At 34.8% G+C, this 24,020-nt stretch overlaps 1 protein-coding gene across 1 annotated transcript in view; it reads left to right on the forward strand.

Annotated features, from left to right (window-relative positions):
• LOC106669560 (metabotropic glutamate receptor 2-like) overlaps positions 1-24,020 on the forward strand; it is a 383,790-nt gene that overhangs the window by 295,789 nt on the left and 63,981 nt on the right. The window contains exon 6 of the mRNA XM_014399104.2: positions 6,880-7,131. Coding sequence (XP_014254590.2) covers positions 6,880-7,131 — 252 coding nt within the window. The remainder of the gene's footprint in view (positions 1-6,879; positions 7,132-24,020) is intronic.

Consider the following 24,020-nt stretch of genomic DNA (forward strand, 5'->3'; position numbering starts at 1 on the left):
TTTAAAAAAAGGACAAGATACCATGAAATGTACAAGATAGCGGTATAAAAGAATGATAGGACGACAGTCTTGCGTGATCGACGAAACAAAATCTTAACTATGTTGATATGTTTTATTTTTGCGACGTGGACGTGGTTATTGTTTTTCATGCCATGTCATGTTGTGGCTAAAAACGTAAGTGTGTGTGTGTGTGTATATATATATATATATATATATACNTATTATTATTATTATTTTCCTTTGAAAGATTACCTATGTTGATTTCATTGACAAGCAAATGTAAAACTTTGAAACAAAACAAAAAACGAGCTGTTATTTTTTTACACTGCTATTTTGTGACATTTAACTTGGAAATTTGCCGTGACAGAAGCTGGCGGTGACGGTTGGCGACCTGTATATTTCTCCCTTTGTTGAAATGGGTAGGTACTGGAATAATTACTGGCGTCGCGTTGGGCGGCTGCATCATTCCATTCCTCGCCTCTTAACCCTTTCTGTTTTACATTTTCTCAGGCTCTTAATGATCATCTCTGAGAAGTTTCTCTCTCCTTGTCGTATTTAGCCGGAAAATGAGATAAAATCATAACCCCTTCTATCCGAGCAGAAACGAAATTTATGATCGTGAGAATATATTTTTTAATATTAACTGTAAACATATGTGTGTGTGTGTGTGTATATATATATATATATATATATATGGTGTTTAGTGATCGTTAGTTAATAATTATTCGGAGATCGTGAAATGCGGTCTGGCGTGACGTAGGTTTTAAAAAAATATTTTCTTTATCGTGCCAACGTTTCGAACTTTATTGAGATCATCTTCAGAGCTCAAAGTGTTTGTGTTCCGCGTAGATGTGTCATTCTTGTCTGTCATTGAGAGTGACACAATTGAGATTGACACAGTGAGAGTGACACATCTACAACACGACAGACAAGAATGACACATCTACACGGAAAACAAAAAATTTCAGCCCTGAAGATGTTCTCAGTAAATATCGAAACGTTGGCAAATGGTTTCAAAAATCTACGTCACACCAGACCGCATCTCACGACCTCCAAATAATCATAATATATGCTTTGTATCATATTGATTTACCGGTTAATGTTTTCACAATAAAAAAATAGCAATAAACAAGTAAAGTAACATCTTATTTCCACTGTTTTTGCCTTTCACGCCTAAAAATTTATTATTAAGAAAAAACATTCACATCGAATGAAAATAAATATGATTCGTTTCGTGAAAATAATTGAATAAAAGTGCCATAAAAAGTGTTAAGAGTAAATATAGTCCCGAAAGGATTTATGATTTGTCCGGTTAAAGAGTGGCAGCCTGTACGAGGGAGATAGTGAAGAATAAATAGACCCGTGCTCATTCTCAACATGTGTAATAACATTATGGCATTCTGGCAGTATATCAAATATTGATTTTTTCCAAAGTTAAGAACCCGTGGAGACAGATTGCGTACATGAAATATCGACAGGCTTTATCTGGAACAAGGAATTTGGTGCGGTCCGTTGAAAAGCCCTGCTTCCGCTGGTAAATCAAATCAATCCTCCCGACGGTGGTGATTTTATAGTGCATAGTGCATATTTGACGTGGATTCACGGGATGGCGAATCGGCTCCGGCTCGCCGGGGGTTGGCTGTCTGCCCGGATGCTGAGGAATCCAGTTTGTAGGACCTGTAGAATGTTAATAATGTTCATTTCCGTCCTGACGGCGTTTAATTGTTGTCTCCCTTTGCAAACTTATTTTCCCTTGTGACATATCGACAGAACTCCAATAAAAATAACAAAACATAGTATTTGAAACGGTTTTAATGGAAAAAATATTATGAGTCCAAAATGTAAAACCTATTTAAACATTAATCAAAGTTTCAAAACTCAATATGTAACTATTTAATTATAAAATTCTTAATTCGCTGGAAGAAAGAAAAGAAAATTAATTATAATGCTTAAAGAATTCAAATGCAATGATATAGTATACAGATGGTTACAAAACAAATGAAGGAACCCGATCAGGCGTTTTCTGTATAAGCCCAAAACGAGCCATCCAACTTAGTAGGGAAGAGTAGAGAAGTACAACTTGGTCTTTCGAGCTGAAATACATGCCAACGTTTGTGCCATAAACAATCTTAAAAGTGGTTACAATGACAAACCCCTCTCATAAGAGTGGAAAGCCAAGCAACTATTAAAACATTAGCGTGTAAAAAAATCACATCAAAATTACTCACCGAATGCAGCCAAAATTTTCAAATCTTGTGGTGGCGGGGAAACACAACAGCCTGATGATATCTTGGGTATCAGGATATGTTTTTTGTTTGCTTGTATCGTGTCCGTTAAAGTGGGAATTTACAAAAAAAATAGTATTATACGGATACATTTTGGCTGACAAACTTGAGAAAAGTTTAACTGTGGCTACGGAGCGTTAAGAATTTAAAAAGAAGCCTATTGGATTAATATTTCATCTTCACTCGTCAGAGCTGTCACACAATTTTTTAACTCAATCTTCTTAAATAAAATTCATTAATGGTGATGATTCAATTAAAAAAGACTGGCGTCCGTAATGTCGTTTTTGAGTCAAAGTAATATGAATTATCATTATTAGCAACAGTAAACAGAAAACTGTTTTTTAAATGTGTTCTGATTTTGAACAACCTAAGGAGGAAATATAAAACTCCGGTTGATTATTAAACTTAGATAATTAATTTTTATGACTTAACCAAACGTTTTGAAAAAACATCAATACCTAATATTCTTAAGTATATGCTAAACATTTTTGAAAGAGAATTATCGACCAGAATATGATAAATAGATATTTTACCCCTTTTTTCCTTTTAAGGACTCTGAAGTAGGAACTCAAGACAACCAAGAAAAGCGCAGTTTAGATACATAGTTTATTAAACCAACTTCAAAGTTTGTAATAAACTGACACAGTAGGTAATAACCACAGCGTTACAAAACAATAAGTCCTATACCTATGTTACCTTAAGAATCATTTAACTCACTCAATTTGATGCAATGTATTACTTCTAAAATAAATTAGACGATCTATATGATTTTGAATAAAAACAGAAAATATATATTAACAAAAAATCGAAACTTGAAAATATAAAAAGTTATCACGCAATATGGAGTTGTGTAGGTGGCCAATAGAAAAATTGACAAAATTGATCGTGGGTGCAAAATTTTTTCACTAAGTATACACGATCTTTGGTTCATTTCTAGCAACCTGCACGAGTAGCCGGGAACACACCCGATGCACTCCTATGCTACCCGATGTTACCCATCCAAAATCCAATTTTCCAAAAGATTGTACTACCCCTGTGCACATCTGCCTGATGCTACGCAATGCTACCCTACTGCACGCTACGCGATCCCACGGTCCAGATTTTCGTCGGGTAATATCGAGTACAGTCAAAGACAAAAGAACCGGACACTCTTATTTTTATTTCAAACTGCATGTAGTTATATTAATTATAACATACTTATTTTAATATAAACGAAACTAACCGAGATCAAAAATTCATTAGTTTTTATTTTTTTAAATGATTTTAAGGGTTTGGTAGAAAATTGATCAAAACACCGGAATGCCATTTTTTTATATAATGAATTTAACTAACAATTTATTACACGGTTTTGCTCATAAAATTTAACCAACAATTTATTCCATGGTTTTGCTCATAAAATTACACCGTTTTCGTCCAGTAGCGTCAGACGAGGACACTCATATTTTTGTAATTTATTCAAACTATGTATATGTAATTTTGTCAATATATTAATTACAACATTCTTATTTTAATACAAACCAAATTAAACGAGACCAAAAATTCATGAGGTTTTATAAAAATTATTTAATTACGGTGGTTAAGCAGAAAATTTATCAAAACACCGGAATAATTTTATTTAAAACAATTAAATTTAACAAACAATTTATTACATGGTTGTGCTCATAAAATTTAACTAACAATTTATTACATGGTTTTGCTCATAAAATTTAACTAACAATTTATTACATGGTTTTGCTCATAAAATTTAACTAACAATTTATTACATGGTTTTGCTCGAAATAATACATTAAGAACAAATAAGGCGTTGCGATTGTGATACTGATTTGTGATACACGCTGTGTGACTACGTGGCGTGTGCTTCCCTCGGGCAGATGTGCATACACTACCAAAACGTGGCAAGGCGTCGGGTAGCATCGGGTAGCGTTGCATAGCGTTGCAACGGGTGTGTTCCCGATTTTAAAGTTAAAAGAAAACTAAAAGGGTCGGGGCATTTCGAACGCGTGCCGTACCTGACAGTGCGAAACACCTGCGTTCCAGAACGCACTTAGGACTCGAGGTGTTAAAATACAAACGCTACTGGTTGAAATTTAAAGTTGAACATTATTCTCTAAAATGTTAATTTAATGTTAGTTACATCACAAGATATAGACGATAATAAGAGATATATTTGACCTTTGACTTCAGGATAATTGAATTCAAATATCATATTTGTGTTAACTGTTTTGTTTTGGTTTTTAATAAAAAGAGAATTCTACTTCGTTTTACGCATGAATAAAATAATTTAAAAAATTCAAGAAGACAAGCTTGTCTATGACAGGTAGTCACAATTTTTTAATAAGATGTTCCTTTAAATTCCTTCTTTGTTTTTAAGCAATGTTTCTTGAGTAATATTATGAATACATTACTCCCACTGTATTAAAATCGTATTTTCCTCATTCATCGTTTATTTAATAAATACAAGGAGAAGAGTAAAATATTAATTATCTCACACTCATTAGAAGATTAGTGTGATATATATAATTACAGCTAATCGGGACACGACTAATCGGAATGACCGTCTAATCCGAACACTTTTGTGTCGGAGGATAGGAAAATTTATTTAATTTGAAAAATGAAGTTTGATCATTTTTCAGCCCTCAAAAACCACCATAATTGATTTCACCAAGAAAAGAAATATAAAAATACAAGGATTACGTTTCTTTAACGAAATGCTGCAACTAAAAAATGAGGTTAAATACCTACGAATAATCTTTGATAAAAAATTAACCTGGAACCCTCACCTGCAACATACTATAGCAAAAAGTAAAATATCGCTAATGACCACAAGACGTACTCTAGGCAAATCTTGGGGATTAAAACCGAAAATTGGCTAGACACGGCAGTAATAAAACCCCGAATAACCTATGGATCACTAATCTGGTGGAACAAAGCTCAACAAAAAGTAGCTACCCAAACATTAGGCAGCATAAAAAAGACTAGCAAACCTATGTATCACAGGGGCAATGAGAACAACCCCTACAAATGCATTAGAAACTTCGCTAAACCTACCTCCATTGGAAATATTCATACAAGGAGAGGCTAGGAAAAGATCATTTAGGCTCCAGAAACAATTAAATTGGAAATGAACTAAACAATTCTGGCATACAACCATAATCAACAAACTCGGATACCCATTATTAGAAATGGGGACTGATTATGTGATCCCGGAGACATTCTTCACAACTTCCTACAAAGTTTCAACGGACTATAAAGAAAAAGAAGAACCCAGAAGAACATCAGATACAATGATATGGTATACAGATGGCTCCAAAACAAACGAATGAACCGGATCAGGCGTCAGTCCAAAACATGGGCAATCAAATTCATTAGAGAAGTACACTTAGGTCTTTCAAGCAGACCTTGGCTTGACATGCAGACAAGCATGCCATCAATGCTTGTGCCCTGGGAAATTTTAAAAGAGGTTACACTGGCAAAAAAGTCCTCATAAGATCTGATAGCCAAGCATCCATTAAAGCATTAGCATGTAAAAGAATCACATCAAAATTGCATCAAAGAATGCATCCAAAATATCCAGAACCTGAAGCACAACAATCTCATGATATCTTGGGTAAGAGTATCCAGGGCACAGAGGAATTTTGGGTAAGAGAAAGCAGACAGTCTGGCCAGAGCCATACATAGGCCCCGAATCTATACTTGGGATAACAAAAACAAATATAGAATCCTCCATCGCAGCATGGATCCAAACAAAACAAAAGTAGAAGTGGATAAACACTATCGGTGCTAGATACAGTAAACTTATGATGAAACAACCCTCAGCAAGACTGGCAAAAGCATTGCTGCAATTGGAGAGTGCCAAACTCAGAGGAGTGGTAGGACTACTAACCGGTCACTGGCACCTGAGAAAACATCTCCACAACATGGGTAAATACTACGAAGGTCCCATTTGCAGATTATGTAAGGAAGACGAAGAAACGGCCACTCATATCATCTTCGAATGCGAAGCAACAGCTCAATGGAGATTTAACCTAACGTACTGAAAAAACTCAGAATCAAATTGCAGAAGCGACAGTCAAACACTCTGCACTTCTAAGGAGTTGGATTGAGTCTATCTCACTGAACTATGGAACTAGAAAGGTACAATAAGCCAGAAGGCTGCAGTGCTGGGGAGCGCAAACCCCGCTTACTAGTATCCATTTCACCATACCATACCATACCACTTTCCTCTTAAATTTCTCTTGGTTTTATAAACAATTACACCCACTGTTAGTTAGAAAAAAGTAATTTAAGATATTGAAGAAACAATTAATTCTGACTTTACGCTTTATTTTAGAATTAGTCGCTTTGTCCCCAATGGAGCCTTATAACGGCTTTAACTCCTGTCAATAAATTTTGGATTCTTTGTCAGCTTAGAAGGCTTAAGGGTCTCAACATCTTTTAGACCAACATGAAGTACAAATACTGCCCGGCTATCCCCCTAAAATTTTGCGGGCTAATACTAAAATACCACATTGTTAAGAAAGCAGACATGAACTGAGGATAAGCCTACTTCAAAGAAAATGATTTTTAAATTTAAAAAGTTTTTCTTTTGTTTCAGGAGCTATCATTTTTGGCTCGGACCAAGAAGTTGCCGGCGTGATGCGGGCTGTGAGACGTTGCAACGCGACGGGCATCTTTTCATGGATCGGTTCTGACGGATGGAGTGCGAGGGACCTGGTCTCCTCCGGGAACGAGCCTGAGGTCGAGGGCACCCTCTCTGTCCAGCCTCAGGCCAATCCAGTCTCCGGTTTTGAGGAATACTTCCTCAACCTCACTGTAGAGAACAACAAGAGGAACCCTTGGTTTGTCGGTGAGTTGACTTTTTTGTACAAATAATCCCTTCAACAGAGTCGACCTCATTTGGCCAAAAATTTACATAATCAATTAGCAAATGATGATCTGCATTTGGAGAAAGATCTGAAATTTTGGGATAATTTTAGCTTTGTTCTATTTACCGGTGTGTACAAGTGTTAGACCAAGTTTCTAAGAAACTATATAAGCAGGATAGTCGCATTAATTGTTCCTTTTTTGGTTAAAAGCTCTCAGAGCATTGTGCACCATATGATCAAATTTTCAAAACAAAAATCTTACTACACTGAGTGAACAGTAAGTATGCCCCGAAGAAACTTCTGGTTTGGTAAATCGAAATCTATATTTCTATGGCACATTTCAAAAGAAGTTTCTCTTCTTAAAATAACGCACAAAGAAGTTTTTGAATACGTTTCGTTTATCAAAACCTATATCCCAATAACAATGTGACGTGAACACTGTTATTGCTATGAAATGCAAGATAATTTCTTTAAACTTTATTTTATTATCATATTTATTTTATAATCTTCTAAAGAATACAGTAATTCTTTACATAAAATAAATCACAAAGTACACAAAAAATCGCAAAGTAAAAGTAGTTAATAAATATCGTGCACAGGTTTGCACCCTGGTTTTCTCTAATTTCCAACGTAGAAAAATAAATTTTTTAGCAAAACTCTACTAAACATAAATTAAGCATAAACTCTCAACACGACAGACAAGAATGACACACCTACACGGAACACAAACACTTTGGGCCCTGAAGATTATCTCAATAAAAATCGAAACGTTGGCACGATAAAGAAAATGTTTTTCTAAAACCTACGTCACACCAGACCGCTTCTCACGATCTCCGAATAATCATTGTCTAATTGTCACTAAACAACACACATAAACTTTGCTTTCAAGCATTGTAATTTAGTTGTCCAATTTCTTGAAAAAACGCAAAAGTGAATCTTTTTTTTAAATAATAATATTTTTTCTTCTTTCTTATGTTTGTATGTTCAAGTTCATTCGATTTTAGAAAACAATGGCCAAAATAATTTGAAAATTGTTCGGAAAAATGTTAAATATTGCAGTGTTTGAAAGTAGAGCTTAAAGTAAAAAAGGACGTTTAAATTTTTATTTACTAGGTTGAGAATTTTTTAGAAAACGATGGGAGACACCCTGTACATACACGTTGGTCCACTTTTTTTTTAACACTTGGTATTGACACACAAACATTTTTATGTGTTATCCAGTTTTTAAAAACCTGAACGGATTTTGCCGTTGATGGGTGACGCGAATACATTTTTAATTTAAATCTAGCATGTTGGTTATTTTGTTGAACTAAACACAAATTTATTTTTATGCAATATATTTCATTTGCTAATGCATTTCTAGTTAGTTTAGTAGTCAATAGTTGCAACTAAATTGAAGAAATTCAATTTAAATAAATTGTCAACTCTGAAACGGGACCAAGGACGTGGCCCGAAATGCATTAGAAACCGAAATTACCTTAAAATATTTTTACCATCAATTAAGTTAAAATTATTTTTAAATCAATTAATTATTCTTTCTAAGGTCTTGGTTGAGATAAAAATTCAGTGTCACGAGCGGGATTCGAACCCACGACCTTTGGCTAAATACGCCGCTACTCTTCCACTTGAGCTATCGTGACTTCCATCTTCTCGGACACTAACTCTCCATCTCAATCTACAACCGTTTGAATTTTCCCTCTTTTTACCATTTTCAAATGTCGTGTAATCGTATTGGATACTCAGCGACTTATGAAGTGAACACGGGGAGCTTTTTCGTGAAGTGATACTTCTTTTACTTTTTAAATATTAATCCATTTACGTCTTAATTATTCTTTCTAATGTCTTGGTTGAGATAAAAAAATCGAGGTCGAAGAGGATCGAAGTCACGATAGCTCAAGTGGTAGCGTAGAGGCGTATTTAGCCGAAGGTCGTGGGTTCGAATCCCGCCGTGACACTGAATTTTTTTATCTCAACCAAGACCTTAGAATGAATAAATAATTGACTGAAAGAAGCAACATGGTCAATCGACTACGGAAACATAAATGGATTAATATTTTTAAAATTTTAATGCCGAATTCAGTGCACTAATCAGATTTTGAGCAACAGTTTATTAGCTATTAATTTCTTTTAATTACTTGACCACATTTAAAAATTTGCGAGACACGTCAATTCTAAAAAGGTTCTAACGGAGTGAGGCATTTCATATTTAGTATTTTAATACTTACAATTGCATAACTACAATATGAAGGAATAATCACAATTTATATATATTACATAAAAAATTACTTGTCCCACATAACGAAACCCGAGCCGTTAAAAAGGTTTGTAGTACCTGTTAAAGAAATTGAACTTTTGATCCAAAAGTAAACCAGAAACGTTTATTCCAAAAAAAGGAATAACAAAACGCTTACAAACACGCCTACAGTGAATTGAAATGGAAGTAGATATTTATGTGAGGGTGGGTTTTGCTCATTAAGAACAAGTGGGAAAAGACAGATACCCCTGACTTGGCAGGCTCATAGGTTTTGATATATGCTGGACTCTGACATGACTTGGATTAAGCAATTTTCCAACGAACTGTGATTACTTGACTTTAATTGAACAATTTAAATCAACGCATTCTCATTAAAGTTGTTAATCATTCCAGTTTTTGATGAGATCCACCCTACGGGTTTCTTAAACCTACGTGAGTAAGAAACTGATTCACTTTGGCACGTGATTAATGGGAATTGAATAATCGTGATGCTTTTCAAAAAAACGCCAATTTTTAAAATTTATTGAGCTGATTTATGAGCGAGCGGAAAATTAAAACAAACAATTTAATTTCAGTTGATGCTGGATGTTGTAAATTAATAATGGTAGGTATAAAGTCCTGACGAAATATATATATTCCTTAAAATCTCGACTTGTCTTTTTTTCGAATTGGCCTTATAAATGATTCTTTAATTTTAAAAAAATTATAAATTGATGCTAGGTGTTAGTCTGCGAGTCGATACTTCATGCTGAACCGGCATAGGGTCACATATTGAGTTCGTATGCGCTCGCGGGTTTGTTGAACTACAGAAACGCGTTTCACCATTGCATCTTCTTCAGGGATAAACTTCCTATTTCTTTTTTACTGGCCCAGTAAGTGATCCAATGCCAGTTCAGAATGTAGTAGTTTCAGCAGATTGTGTATTTTTCTACTTATTATTTGGTCTGATCTTCAAACTAAAAAACTAAACTTAACACTGTCAATCTGTAGGCATATTTAAGATTGTTTTGCCTGATGATAACTTAAAATAAGTCGAAAGCTTGACAGTAACAATTGAATTTATTTTTTCTTCAACTCCATAACATGATCCGGAGTATTCGTGTGTACAAGATATGTAAGTTAGTTTAGCTTGGAAGTTACAAGAGACTAGAATAATATTACAATTTTAGCAAGATTTCTATCTTATTGTTCTTGGGCGAGCGCAACAATTTTTAATGTAATGATATAACGAAGTTAGAAACTTCTATGTAAATTACACACAAATATGGAAATGATCTTAGTTATAGGGGGGCGTCGGTGGCCGCAACGGTTTAGGCCTTGACACGGCACTCATCACTGTAAGGTAAAGGTCCCGGGTTCGAATCCAGCGGCAGCCCTGCATTCAAAAACACCGGCACCCTGAAGGTTGATATGACCTCATAAAAACAAAAATATTTTATTTTCTTAAGCTTATTTCGTCTTACTTATTCCGATTTTCAGTCAAATATTCATTTTCTTCAACATCAGACATCGTGGTCTATGTCAAACATCCACAGTTTTATTGGCTCCGTTCAGCCATCTGGTTCGAAAACGCCGCGTTGACACACCATTTCTGAATTCCCGTGCAAGGTGGATCGGTAATGGAAGACCGGTGATTTGGTCTGCCCGTTCTCCCGAAAAATTGGCTGAACAATCAACCGACATCCGTTCAAGAATTGAAAGAGCATATAATCGAAACTTGCCAAAGCACAAGTTCTCGTTTTGCCAACGGTGCCACGGATAATAAAATTCAAAGATTTGGATATATTTTGAACCCCCGCCGAAAAGTAGTGACATTATTTAGCGAGTCAACAAAGTACATTCTAAAATTTTTATAAATTAAAGTAAATTAAAAACCTTTTTGACTAATGAAAATTGTATACCCCATGTTTATTTTACTCCTGTATAATATTACAAATTATTTTTATAAATATTGTTGAATAAGAAAAGTATACTGAGTTGTACAAATTGGACGTAATTAGCTATAAATCTGAGCGTACGGCAGTGCGCTGGCTAAGTACCAGTTACCTGGGATGTGTATTACTTGAACCAATTCACCCGGTTTTCTTACCTTCATATCTCTCCTTCCTCGTAAGATGGGCTTTTAAAATTTGAAACATAAATTATGCTTAATTCGCTTAAGACATCCTAAAAATTTGAACACATTATATAGGAAAACATTTAATATTAAACCTTTTCGTAAGAGGAGAATTTCATAATTTACATTTTTGTTACTGACTGAACGAGGATTAAAACATGTAAGACATATACATACTACATATACATATATATTATGTATATGTCATGGTATGTGTATGTATATGTTTGTATTGTGTATACGTATACTATATGTATAGTAGTATGTATATAGTACATAGTATATATGCTCACACCGGAGAGATGTATGAAGGGAAAGTATAGAACTCTGAAGAAAGAAAGTTCCAGACTACTCACTGCTCATTCAGAAACTGGCCAACTGTTAAAAATAAACGAAAAATGTTGCCCATAAAAATAGAAATGAAGTGAGGTTGACCACAATGCAGATATCACTACTCTGATAGACTGACTTTTTTGGGAGAGTGTCTGAAACTTTTAGCTTTTTTTTGTTCCTTCAGACCATCAGCTAAAAAAGAACATACTTAGCCACAGTGTACAATGTAGTGTATCGATAGGGTAATTCTTATGGGGTCTGGAAAGCATTTCGACTACCCTCCCCTCCCCTTTACTTATAACATAAGACGTACCTTTTTAGCAAATTTCTCGGTTCTACCTATACAGGGAAGCGCCTTAAACAACAATTTTGATGACCCCTCTAAAGTGGCGCTAATTTTGAGAAAATTTCAATTTTCAGATTCTTACTTTTACTTATAATAAAAGACCTATATTTGCACCAAATATTACATTTCTACTTAAACGGGAAGTGCGTTATAATTTTGATGATGAGACTATCTCCCTTTGTAGGTTAATCATTACATAACATACTTCATGCTGTAACTTTGCTAAGACTTTGATCGATGTCTTAGGGCGCGATATGGAAGGAAAAACGTGAGGTCAATTAAAAGGTTTAACAAAATATACCTGCCGTTTGAATCACTTACGAGGATTCTATTAAAAAATTCAAATGAATCTGTTTGCGCTTTTCTCCCCTCAGGCTAAAATTTTGGTTCATTTAAGAATCCTTCAAATAGAGTAAATTAAAACAGAGAACGAGGGGAAAAAGAACGTTGTATTTTGAAGGCCTTCCCTCCGGAATTTCAACAATATTGGAATTTCCTTTCTGGGAAATGCTCTCGGCCCGAATGGGACAGGCATTTTCGCCCCCAAGCCTGGCCTCTGTTTTTTCCAGTTGTATCAAGTTTTTTTTAAATAAAAATGTCACACCTTAGGCTTATATGCGACTTTTGAACAAACAAAATAAGATAAACAAGCAAGAGTTGTTATTAGTCAATTCACTAGTTTCGTGGTCCGCTTGACCAATTAATAATTACAATTAATTAAGGTTTTCAGTTGAGATAAAAAAGTCAAGGATTCGAATTGTATTTCAACTGAAAACCTTAATTAATTGTAATATATTAATTGGTCAAGCAGACCACGAAACTAGTGAATTGAATAAGTTTAAAATGAACTATCACTTCACTAAAGCGCTCCTGGCCATTTCATTTGTCGCCGAGAATCAAATTGATTACACGACATTTGAAAGATGGCAAAAAGGAGGGAAAATTCAAAAGTTGTGGTTGAGATGGGAAGTTGATGTCCGAGTGGATCGAGGTTACGATAGCTCAAGTGGTAGACCAGCGGCGTATCAAGCCGAAGATCGTGGGTTCGAATCCTGCTCGTGCCATTGCCTTTTTTATCTCAACTGAAAACCTTAATTAGTTGTTATTAGTATTTTCGTGAAAACGAAAATACCATATATGGAATGAAATCATTTTTAAATTCAATTCTTGAGTTGTAAAATCAACATAGTTACAAAACCAGCGTTAATAAACAAATGAAGATAATTTTAAACAGTATAATCGAAGATGATTATTGAAAATTTTAAGTTTTATTCTCAAAGGAAAACCGGACACTTGTATTTATTTGCCTATTTTCCATAATAACTAGGAATACGGATAAATAGTTGACTTAAAAGTAAACACAACATTAAAAAAAATTTTAACTTTCAGTATTACTGATCTTTTTATACTCTTTACATTAAAAATGAAGAAAATCAGATCAATTTCATCTTTACAGAGCCACTTTATTTATTATAGTTAATTCGTTTTTAAATTGTTTTGTTTGATGAAACAATAAATTTGAGTAAAAAATTAATAATTATTTTTTCCTTAAACCATGGCTTTAAGTCGAGATATGGCCAGGGCAGATGCTTTGACCAGCAATGGACGTAGCGTCTGTTACATAGCCCAAGTCCTGGGTGTGCCGCGCTCTCCCAGCTCTCCCATTCACGATGGTCGACAGTCATCGGAAGTCTCGGAAGTCTCGATTGAAGAGACCACTACGACCGCGGCGATGTACGACGGCGAGAGACAATCGTTTAATTGTTCTTTCCTTACTACTGAACGGTCATTTAACGGCTTCCTTCATATAAGGTCCGTAATTTCAGGGCGAGCTTTAAACCAGTCATCAGAAGACTTCGTTAGAATAGCCTAGTCTCTTAGACGTCTCGCATCAGGTTCTGTACTACTCCCTACATCGAGAGAAAGCTACTATTCACGAATCAGCACCTTGCTTGGACACTTGAACAATGGGGGTTCTCTTCACATGTAGTGCCGATTTGGTTTGTGGCCATCAGTTGAACGTGTGTGGAGAAGTCAAGTGTCGTTGAGAATGTTTTGCTTCATGGTCCATGCGTGAGTTACAGCCTTTTCAAAAACAGTTATGATATGGGGTGGAATCTACGTCCACGCCCGTACCGAACTGATAATCATACAGAATGCATCTTTGTCCGCACTAAGATATATTGAGGATCTTGTTAATGCGTGATAATGCTCGACCACATGTAGCTCGAGTTGTCACCGTGATGTAAAGATTGGCCAACATGTTCCCCCGACATGAAACCTATAGAACACTTATGGAACATGATAAAGAGACCGGTTAGTTATCGTTCGCCGCCTGCAACAAGCTGGAATCCGCTCTTGTTGATGAATGGGACTTTTATCACAAGACGAAATCCGGTCGCGAAAATGTTCAATGCTTGGTTCTGGGGGAACGTCCAAGTCAGTTGGTGGTCAGACTAAATTAACTGTTTCGTCACGATTCGACCGAAACATCTCGTTCACGATCAAAACTTTGGTCGTAGATCAGATTGTGGACGAGATGCCTTGTGCTGTAATGGATGTCGCTAAGTTGCTTAGAAGGCTTAAAGCCTCAGCGAAGCCATTGAAGGTAATACTCGTTATTAATTAGTTAAATGTTAGTTATAATGTTATTAATAAATAAATTAATTATAAAATTATTAATGTTAGTTAAATTTTAATCTATCTCTAAATGATTTGCCGGTGTTTTCATGAAAGGAAGTGGTTGTTTAACCCCATCCCGAGGAATATCGAGAAATCTCGAAGAATGACTGTGACCAGACATTATGTTTGTGGTGATGAATATATATTTATAGTATGTTTTGTTTTTATTCTGAATTTGACAACTTGTGGTACAAACGAGAGGGTAGCATTTCAGGATATCGACGTATTATTCATATAAAAGCAGAGTAACGTAGAGAGTAGAGCTCAAATAGCTGCAGTTTAAAACAAATTACGCGTGAAAGAACAGAAAAAGAAGGAAAACAAATGGCCGGCGGCCGGCAATGACCTCAGCTGTTTGTCGGCTCGAAACCTCCCATTTTATATATATGACACGTTCATCAAATTGCAGATCTCTAGACATATTAAAACGAATAATGCAAATAGAATTTTAAATCAACTTTGAGTTAGAAGGATTAAAATAACAGAAATGCAAAATATTTTATTTTTACTTGGAAAAACAGTTGTCTATAATTTACAGGGAACTAATTTGTTTTGTTTTATATAATCCTGTTAATATCAATATTGACTAGATGAAAATATTTTACAAGAAATACACTCACTAAACATGCCAATGATCTCCGAAAAATTGTTTCTATCGATCTTAAATATTACGGGCAAAAAACACGACACACAAGAATGACACATTTACTCGGAAATCAAACACTTTGTGCCCTGAAGATGATCTCAATAAAGATCGAAACGTTGGCACGGGTAAGAAAATGTTTTTCTAAAAGCTACGTCACACCAGACCGCACCTCACGATCTCCGAATTATCATTGACTAACGGTCACTAATCACCACACACTTGAATATCATATTTTTTTTTAAATTTTATACCTGATTTTAAATATATAATAAGAATATTTCAGCTTGCTGTTGTTTAACATAAATTTATCATTAATGTTAAAAATTACATAACGATCTGTTCATTTTGTTTGACATAAATCAAAAAGCTTCAGTTTTCTTAAGCAATGTTGAAATTCGCTTTTCAGAATTACGAAGTAATTGTATTTCTTGTACACTTTATATCAAAGGTTTTTCCCAAATGAAATCTGTGCCAAAAGGAGCAAAAAGGACAAATAAGTATATATTTTTTACTTTTCAACGAAAAATATTAAAAGCCGCATCCATTGGCGGCTTTTGAACTATGCTTTTCCTGATTATGATAATGTCCAGAGCGTTTTATTTTTTTAAACTCGGCAAATCCTAGTAAAACTAATTTCTGGCACAGATACGTTTAAAACGTCATATATGCATAGAAACGCCTATTATAAAATATACGGCTTTGTAATAGATATTTAATTAACTTTTCCTACTAGGAGGGATTTTCTGTTACATGTTTATTTTTTAATTTAGCCAAAAATACAAACTTTAATTAACCCGTTGAAAAGAGGCAACTCTCGCCTTAAAATGTTCTTTCTCGTCGAGCGTTCAAACGGGCCTTTTGCAAACGTTATGACACACCCGAAATCGAGAATTTTCTCACAGGTGGCTCGTTCTCAAGTTTCATCAAAGGGATGAAATTAACACTGGCTAAAAGGAGTGTTGTAGGCGGGATTTTGCAATCTGTTCACTGTATGTTTAATAAAGTGTTCGTACATATGTTATTCCCCTAACGCAAGGCGACACACGGCTGTGTAAAGATTGTACTAATCTTTCTGTATTCATTGCGTCAGGGCGGCATAAGGAAAGAGAGAGGTAGAAAGAAGATGAAAGTTAAAATGGTACATCAAGCGAGGACTATACCCTAGGGATATTGTTGGCACTTCCATCTGGGTTGCTCAATAAAGTTTTATCAGAAGAGATAAAGCTTCAATAAAAAGTTATAATGCTACAAATAAAAACAATTTAAGTAGATGAACAAAGATAAAATAAAGTTTCTAATAAAAACAAAGCGATTGCGACATTATTAATTATAAAACAATTAGGTTGAGAATTTGTTTTTTTATACAAAACTTCACTAATTTCGTGGTCCGCTAGACTAATTAATACATTACAATTAATTAAGGTTTTTAGTTGAGATGAAAAAAAGTTAATGGCATGAGCGGGATTCGAACCCACGATCTTCGGCTAGATACGCCGCTGCTCTACCACTTGAGCTATCGTGACTTCGATCCACTCGGACTTCAACTTCCTATATCAACCACACCTAATGAGTTTTCCCTCCTTTTTGCCATTTTTCAAATGTCGTGTAATCGTATTGGATTCTCGACGACAAATGAAATGGCCACGGAGAGCTTGAGTGAAGTGTACTTCATTTTCATTCATTAAATTCACTAATTTCGTGGTCCGCTTGACCAATTAATACATTACAAACGAGGGAAAACTCATTAGGTGTGGTTGAGATAGGAAGTTGATGTCCGAGTGGATCGAGGTCACGAAAGCTCAAGAGGTAGAGCAGCGGCGTATCTAGCCGAAGATCGTGGGTCCGAATCCCGCTCGTGCCATTAACTTTTTTCATCTCATTAAAAACCTTAATTAATTGTAATTTATTCAAAACGTTCAAATGACTAACATTGAAAATAAGGGATTACATATTGGCAACTACTGTGTGTTTAACATTCAAAGATACTTTTTTTTAAACAAGATGTTTAAGCAGGTTCTACCTTAATGAATGATTACTCATCAGGGAAATACTAAAGGAATTTTTAAGAAAGCATTCAAAACGTGAATAAAATTTCAATATCGACGGGACGGTAGGAATCGAACCCACGACCACGCCTACAACACGACAGTCTAACACGCTAACTATTCGCCTACCCCGGAAATAATTAACAACCTACCCCTTTAACAACAAAGATTCTTTTACATATGAAAGTTTTATTAAATTATTTTATTTGTACCGGTACTTATTTGAATATATTATGAATATAATCACAGAAGGATTTTTTCACAGGGTATCCGCACTATGCCCATGTTGCAACCAGATGATCTGGCACTCAGTGTGAGGGATTAAGCCATTAAGGGGTAAGGAGGTCTCGATGACATCCTTGATTATGGCAACCTGACGGGTTCTAGAAATGGGAAGATGTAGAGAGGGCTCGAGTATAAGGGTTAGGATGGATCGGGAGGTTGATGTGAATCTTTTGGAATCGGGAACGGATCAGTTCGTTGACAAAAGGAATGTTGATAGTGAGGTTAGTGGCGGAGTAAGCACCTTTGACGAAGGATTGGATGCCGTTTATTGTGTCTTGGCAGAACCCCACAGTTCCACTCCGAATGTAGTGGTCGCAGTAAAACTGTCTGACCTAGAAGTCTTCGTAGTTGTCCAAATCTTCTGTTAAGTTGTCTTTTTCGCCTTATGTAGGCAATCTACGTCAGTCAGTTTGGTATATCCCTTAGTATTTGACTTAAATGGAAATCGGTTCTCTTTGCTGTCGATGTACAATTCAAAACAAGACTGTTTTTTTTCAATGTGAGAGTACATTGAGTACATATTTCTTCATTCAATCTTGTCCTTTTTGCGCTAAGTGTTCGAGAAGCTCGAGGTGTTCTCGGATGTTCGTTTTTAGCTTGGATAGGATTCGACATAAAGGACCAAATTGTGGTAATGTCCGCGTAGGTGATGATGATTGTACTGGGGGCCATTTGTGAGACGCCGACATTTATCGGTATGGTTAGGTAGGATTTAAGGATAAGATAATACGAAGAGGATAGGAATCGTTTAAGTTTATAAAGGAAAGCCGAGTGCCGGACTCTATCAAAATCATTGAGAGTTAAGAAATTAAATTGTCAAAACATTTTAATTCTACATCTTTGAGATCAAAGTAGCCAAAAAAGTTGCCACATTCACATATTCACATCAAAAGATTTACTTGTTGATCAATAAAAATTTGAGAATTATTTAAGATAATCAGTATAATAGATACTAATGAGATGAAGAAAAAATGTGTAAAAGATTGACCTTTAAAAAAAGCTTCAACCGTAAAATCGTTCAGCGTTAGTAAATTGAAAATTCAGAAGCGCAATGTCAAAATCAAAAAGCAATCTTTCATAGACAAATAGTTTCCATCTTTAATATATTTTTAATAACTTAATTAGTAAGCAAATAATAAATAAATAGCATAAGTTAACAATAACGCCGTAATACAATTCTGTAATTTTCTTAAAAAAATAGAAAAATGTCAAAAGCCAAAGGAAATCAAGCCTTTCAAATTGGCAATTATAAGCGCAGTAATTGAGTGATAATGATACGAAAAGACGTTGAAATAAAAAAAAGTCGTTCTCGATTCATCAGGGATTAAAAATATTCAGGGAAAAAGCATTAACAGTTAAAAAATTACAAAGCCCAAAAATACAATAGCATCAAATTAAAAAGCCAACTAGTGGCCTGTTGGAGGAATTCTATAGTCGGAATCATGGAACGAAATAATTTATGAACGTGGGAAAAAGAATTGCGAATAGCAAGACGATAGTATGCAAACCGTAACATTGTTAGCTGTTAACAAATATCGTTTATTGTACGTTAATAAGGTTATACAAACGTTTCAAGAATTTTGTGACTATTTGAACGGAAAAGATATTGACTCTTTAGGGAAATATTGTAAAGCGGCCTGGAATAGAATATAATCTGATTAGAGAATTCAATTTTTAGGATGAAATTATTTATGTTAATTTTTAAAAATTTTTAAATTCACACTATACCATAATTCTCTCCTAAAATAATATTTACATAAATCACTCAGTTTGTACATATATTTGTAATTCACTAATTTCGTGGTCCGCTTGACCAATTAATATATTACAATTAATTAAGGTTTTTAATTGAGATAAAAAAAGTCAATGGCACGAGCGGGATTCGAACCCACGTTCTTCGGCTAGATACGCCGCTGCTCTACCACGTACATACACCTATCGTATCTGTGTTATTTGGTCAATCCGACCACGAAATCTAATGAATTTAATAATAATAATGATTATTTGGAGATCTTGAGGTGGGGTCTTGTGTGACTTAGGTTTTAGAAAAACATTTTGTTTATCATGCCAACGTTTAGATCTTTATTGAGATCATCTTCAGAGCCTGGGATTTATAAACATTGTTTGAATTTTATAAATACTTGTGGGATGTGGAAAAAAATTATGAATTTATACAATACCAGAAATTCACTAATTTCGTGATCCGCTTGATCAATTAAATCGCTCTACCACTTGAGCTGCACTACCATCTCAACTAAAAACCTTAATTAATTGTAATGATTTAATTGGTCAAGCGGACCACAAAATTAGTGAATTTAAAGAATTAATATGAAGTACACTTCACTAAAGCTCTCCGTGGCCATTTCAACTGTCGTCGAGAATCCAAACCGATTACAGGACATTTGAAAAATGGCAAAAAGGAGGGAAACCTCATAAGGTGGGGTTGAGATAGAAAGTTGATGTCCGAGTGGATCGAGGTCACGATAGCTCGTGGTAGAACAGCGGCGTATCTAGCCGCAGATCGTGGGTTCGAATCCCGCTCGTGCCATTAGCTTTTTTTCATCTCAACTAAAAACCTTAATTAATTGTAATACCAGAAATTTTAGATTAAAAAAATGAATTTGTACAATGCTAGAAAATTTTAGATTCAATCAAAGTATTCGTACTCACTCAAAGTGTGTGTTTTCTGTGTTGATGCGTCATTCTTGTGTGTCGTGTTCAGAGTGCCAGTGAGATATTGATGTTTTATGTTTATATACGTTGAATTTTGAAGGGGGGGAAGGAAGTCGGGATAGAAGGACATTTTTATATGAGGAGTCGGTTTCTTTGAGGTGAAAGGAGCCAACAATGGGAAAAAATTGGTAATGGTTCGGCCTGATTATCCTTTCAGGATTATATAGACGGGGATAATTAGGGAAAAGAAAGCTAAATTGTTGAAAAATTAGATTACGTAGAAATGTTTTATGTGATGATTATTTTATATGTTGTATTATATGTTTTGTGTGATGTGATGATGATGTATGTATGTTATCGATATCGAATTTGATTGATGATATCAGCGTTAGTTTACATGTGTCTGTTCTGTAATTGATGCTGTGTTTATCTTTGTTGATGTAAACCATTTATAAAAAGTTACGTTTATGTTTGTTTAGTTCTGTGTGTAATATTTTTGGAATGTTAAAGTCGAAATTTTGTTGGTGTTCAAAATGGTGGGTAGCCAGTGCAGGATTTTGTTTGGGTTTTTTGTAATAATAGATATGTTGCTTTACTTTCTTATACAGATATTGGCATGTAATACCGATGTAAGTTGCCGGATAATGAAAACAATTGATTTTAAAATTAAATCAAATTTGTTTGTTACTGGTGTAGGATTTTTAATTTTGGAAAAGTGTGTGAATTGTTTCATAATTTTTTAAAGCCATTTTAACGTTGTCCGAAGAGAGAAATGTGTTTAATTTATGTGATAGGCCGTGAATGTATGGCAAACAATGTTTATAAATCCCAGGTCCTGAAGATGATCTCAATAAAGATCGAAACGTTGGCATGATAAAGAAAATGTTTTTCTAAAACCTACGTCACACCAGACCGCATCTCACGATCTCCCAGTAATCATTGGCTGACGGTCAATAAACACTACACAATAATAATAATAATAATGGACACAGATAAGCCACAGTCTCAGCATTCCATTCAAATACACTAATGCTACTTAACAATAATGATAAAATAAAAACTCAATAACACTTTTTTTGGAATTAGCTATCTTTCCTTATTTAAATTTCGATTTTGGGCATTTTAGTTTATTACCCCGCAATTTGTATTGTCTTCTTCTTCTTATTATTATTATCATTCTTATATTACTCACTAGTTGCTTAATGGTTTTTAAACATGATTTGTAAAAATAAAACATTCAATATTTCAATCAGTTGTGACATGTTCTGAAATCTTGTTCAGTTAAAATATTCAGTAGGTAAAATTAATTGAGTTTATTATCATGTTTATGATACAATAAAAAAATCGTTTGTTCGTTGTGCTTTTGTAAAGACGATGATTGACTGACTGTTACGCATGTCATTCGGCTCCCCGTTGAAAAGTTATGAAAAACAAAAGAAAACTGGAAGAGGGCAGAGAGATTTTCCGAGGAATTCGTGCCATTATCGGTCAATCTTTGTGCCGAAAGCGATTTTCATACGATTGACAGCCTTTTCATCATCACTGACGACGCCGCTAAACCGAAACTCGAGTCTTTAGAGCACGGAAGGCGTGTTGTTTAGGAAAGTTGAGAAGTTGAATGATAAAATCTAACGCTTAACCGGCGATCATTCGTGTTCTTGACTCGGAGTCTATTTAACATCTATTCCTTTTCAAAGTAATAGTTATTCAAATTTGGCCCAAGGATTGTTACGTTTACAATTAAATCGCGACTAATCATTTTTTAGCTTTTCTTACTTATTTTTACTGTTGATGAACTTGCTATTGTGCCTTGATGGAAGAGTGTCATCAATTATAAGGCTAAGGATAATGAAATTGGCAGTGGGGTGGTGGCCGGTTGAGGAAAAGCAGGAAGAAAACTCATCTGGAAATACTTTACTCAATTTTGCCGTCGCACCTTGGCCCAATGATGAATCACCTATCCCTTTCGACCTGAATATCCACTTAATTATAACGCCATTTTAACTCTGGCCAACTTTTCCCATTGCTCGTTGGCAATATGAATAGGAAAGTGTAAATTGGAGCAAACCAGAGAAATTCGTAACAATGATAACAACATAATCGCATCTGTGATCGTGTCAATTATTGTATATCCGTGTTTTAATAGGATTCGGGTTACACCTGTCAGGTTCGGTTTGTCGGATTAACACATAATACAAAAGAGTAGGCACATTGTTAACATTGAAACTGTTTTTCACTCAGTTTTTAACCGACCACTGTTTGCGCCAAAAAAAGATATACAAACAACTATACAAAGTATTTAATTTCACTCCAAAAAAGCTAAATGGTGAACATCCGTCCCAAGTGATAACAAACATCAAACAGTTTGTAACTCAATTGCGCCTCTACCTTCTCAACCCCACATTTTTGCTGTTCTTAAAGAAAAATTTGGGTTGCAAAAAAAGAATTAAAAAAGTAATTACACCGTTTGAAAGGTTATTAAATGGAGAACTTTTTGTAAAATTTGTTTCTTCCTTGGTTCACAAATGGCGTTCCAGAAAACCTTGAAATTCTTCCAAATTAAGAAAACTAATTTTTTTACATTTCAAGCGACTACAACTTTGGCATGAAAAACTTTCATGGAACTGGCAAAAGTTATAACCTGTATGAAATTCACCGTTGATTTCAAAGGTGTCCTCGGATGTATACTTACTACAATACTTGTTATTGCCAGGTTGAAGTGTGAATTTTACTGGCAAAGTTTGTGACGCGAGTAGCCTGGGACCCTGTATGTATGGGGACTATTGTGCTTCAATCATACGTACATGATGTTTTTATATTCTTTCTTTTACTTCCATTTCCACGATTCTTTCCAGTGGAAAGACAAACAAAAAATGTCTATTAGACCGTATTCCACATCTGACAATTTATAAAAAGTAAAATACCCGCCATTAAAATAAGAATAATGGGACCGCGGTGGGCGAGTGGTTAGGACGTCCGACTCATATTTCCCACGCTAGAGGTCCTGGATTCGGCACAGCCTATGATGTTTTAATTGTGAATAAATTAATTGAATTAATTGTGAATTATTGTAAAGTTTCACCCCCTCGTTCACGACACCCAACGCGTAGTTGGTCGATAAGCCATCTTGTATGACATAAATTACTGTACATACTTATTTTAAGTCGGACGTAACATGTGTTTCACCTTAAAAATAACAAACCCTACAATCTGGATTGTAAAAGTAAAAATAAAAAATAAAAACTGTTAAAAGTTGTGCGTGTGGTCTGCGTATTTTTGCTGTTTTATTTTAATTTTCTTTCACCAGGACGAATTTTGGCATTTAGCCCTTTTCAGTGGCAGGTTCAATCATCAATTTATGTTTTCTAGACTATTGTTTTTATTATTTAAATAATTTCCAAACACAATGTGCCTAGAGTGCAACTTAATTAATACAACAGGAAGGATTAATTATTGTTTACCTGAACCTTATAACAGACATTCTAAAATT

This window comes from Cimex lectularius, unplaced genomic scaffold (assembly GCF_000648675.2).
Source record: "Cimex lectularius strain Harlan isolate CLEC.00 unplaced genomic scaffold, Clec_2.1 scaffold163, whole genome shotgun sequence".
Lineage (NCBI taxonomy): Eukaryota > Metazoa > Arthropoda > Insecta > Hemiptera > Cimicidae > Cimex > Cimex lectularius.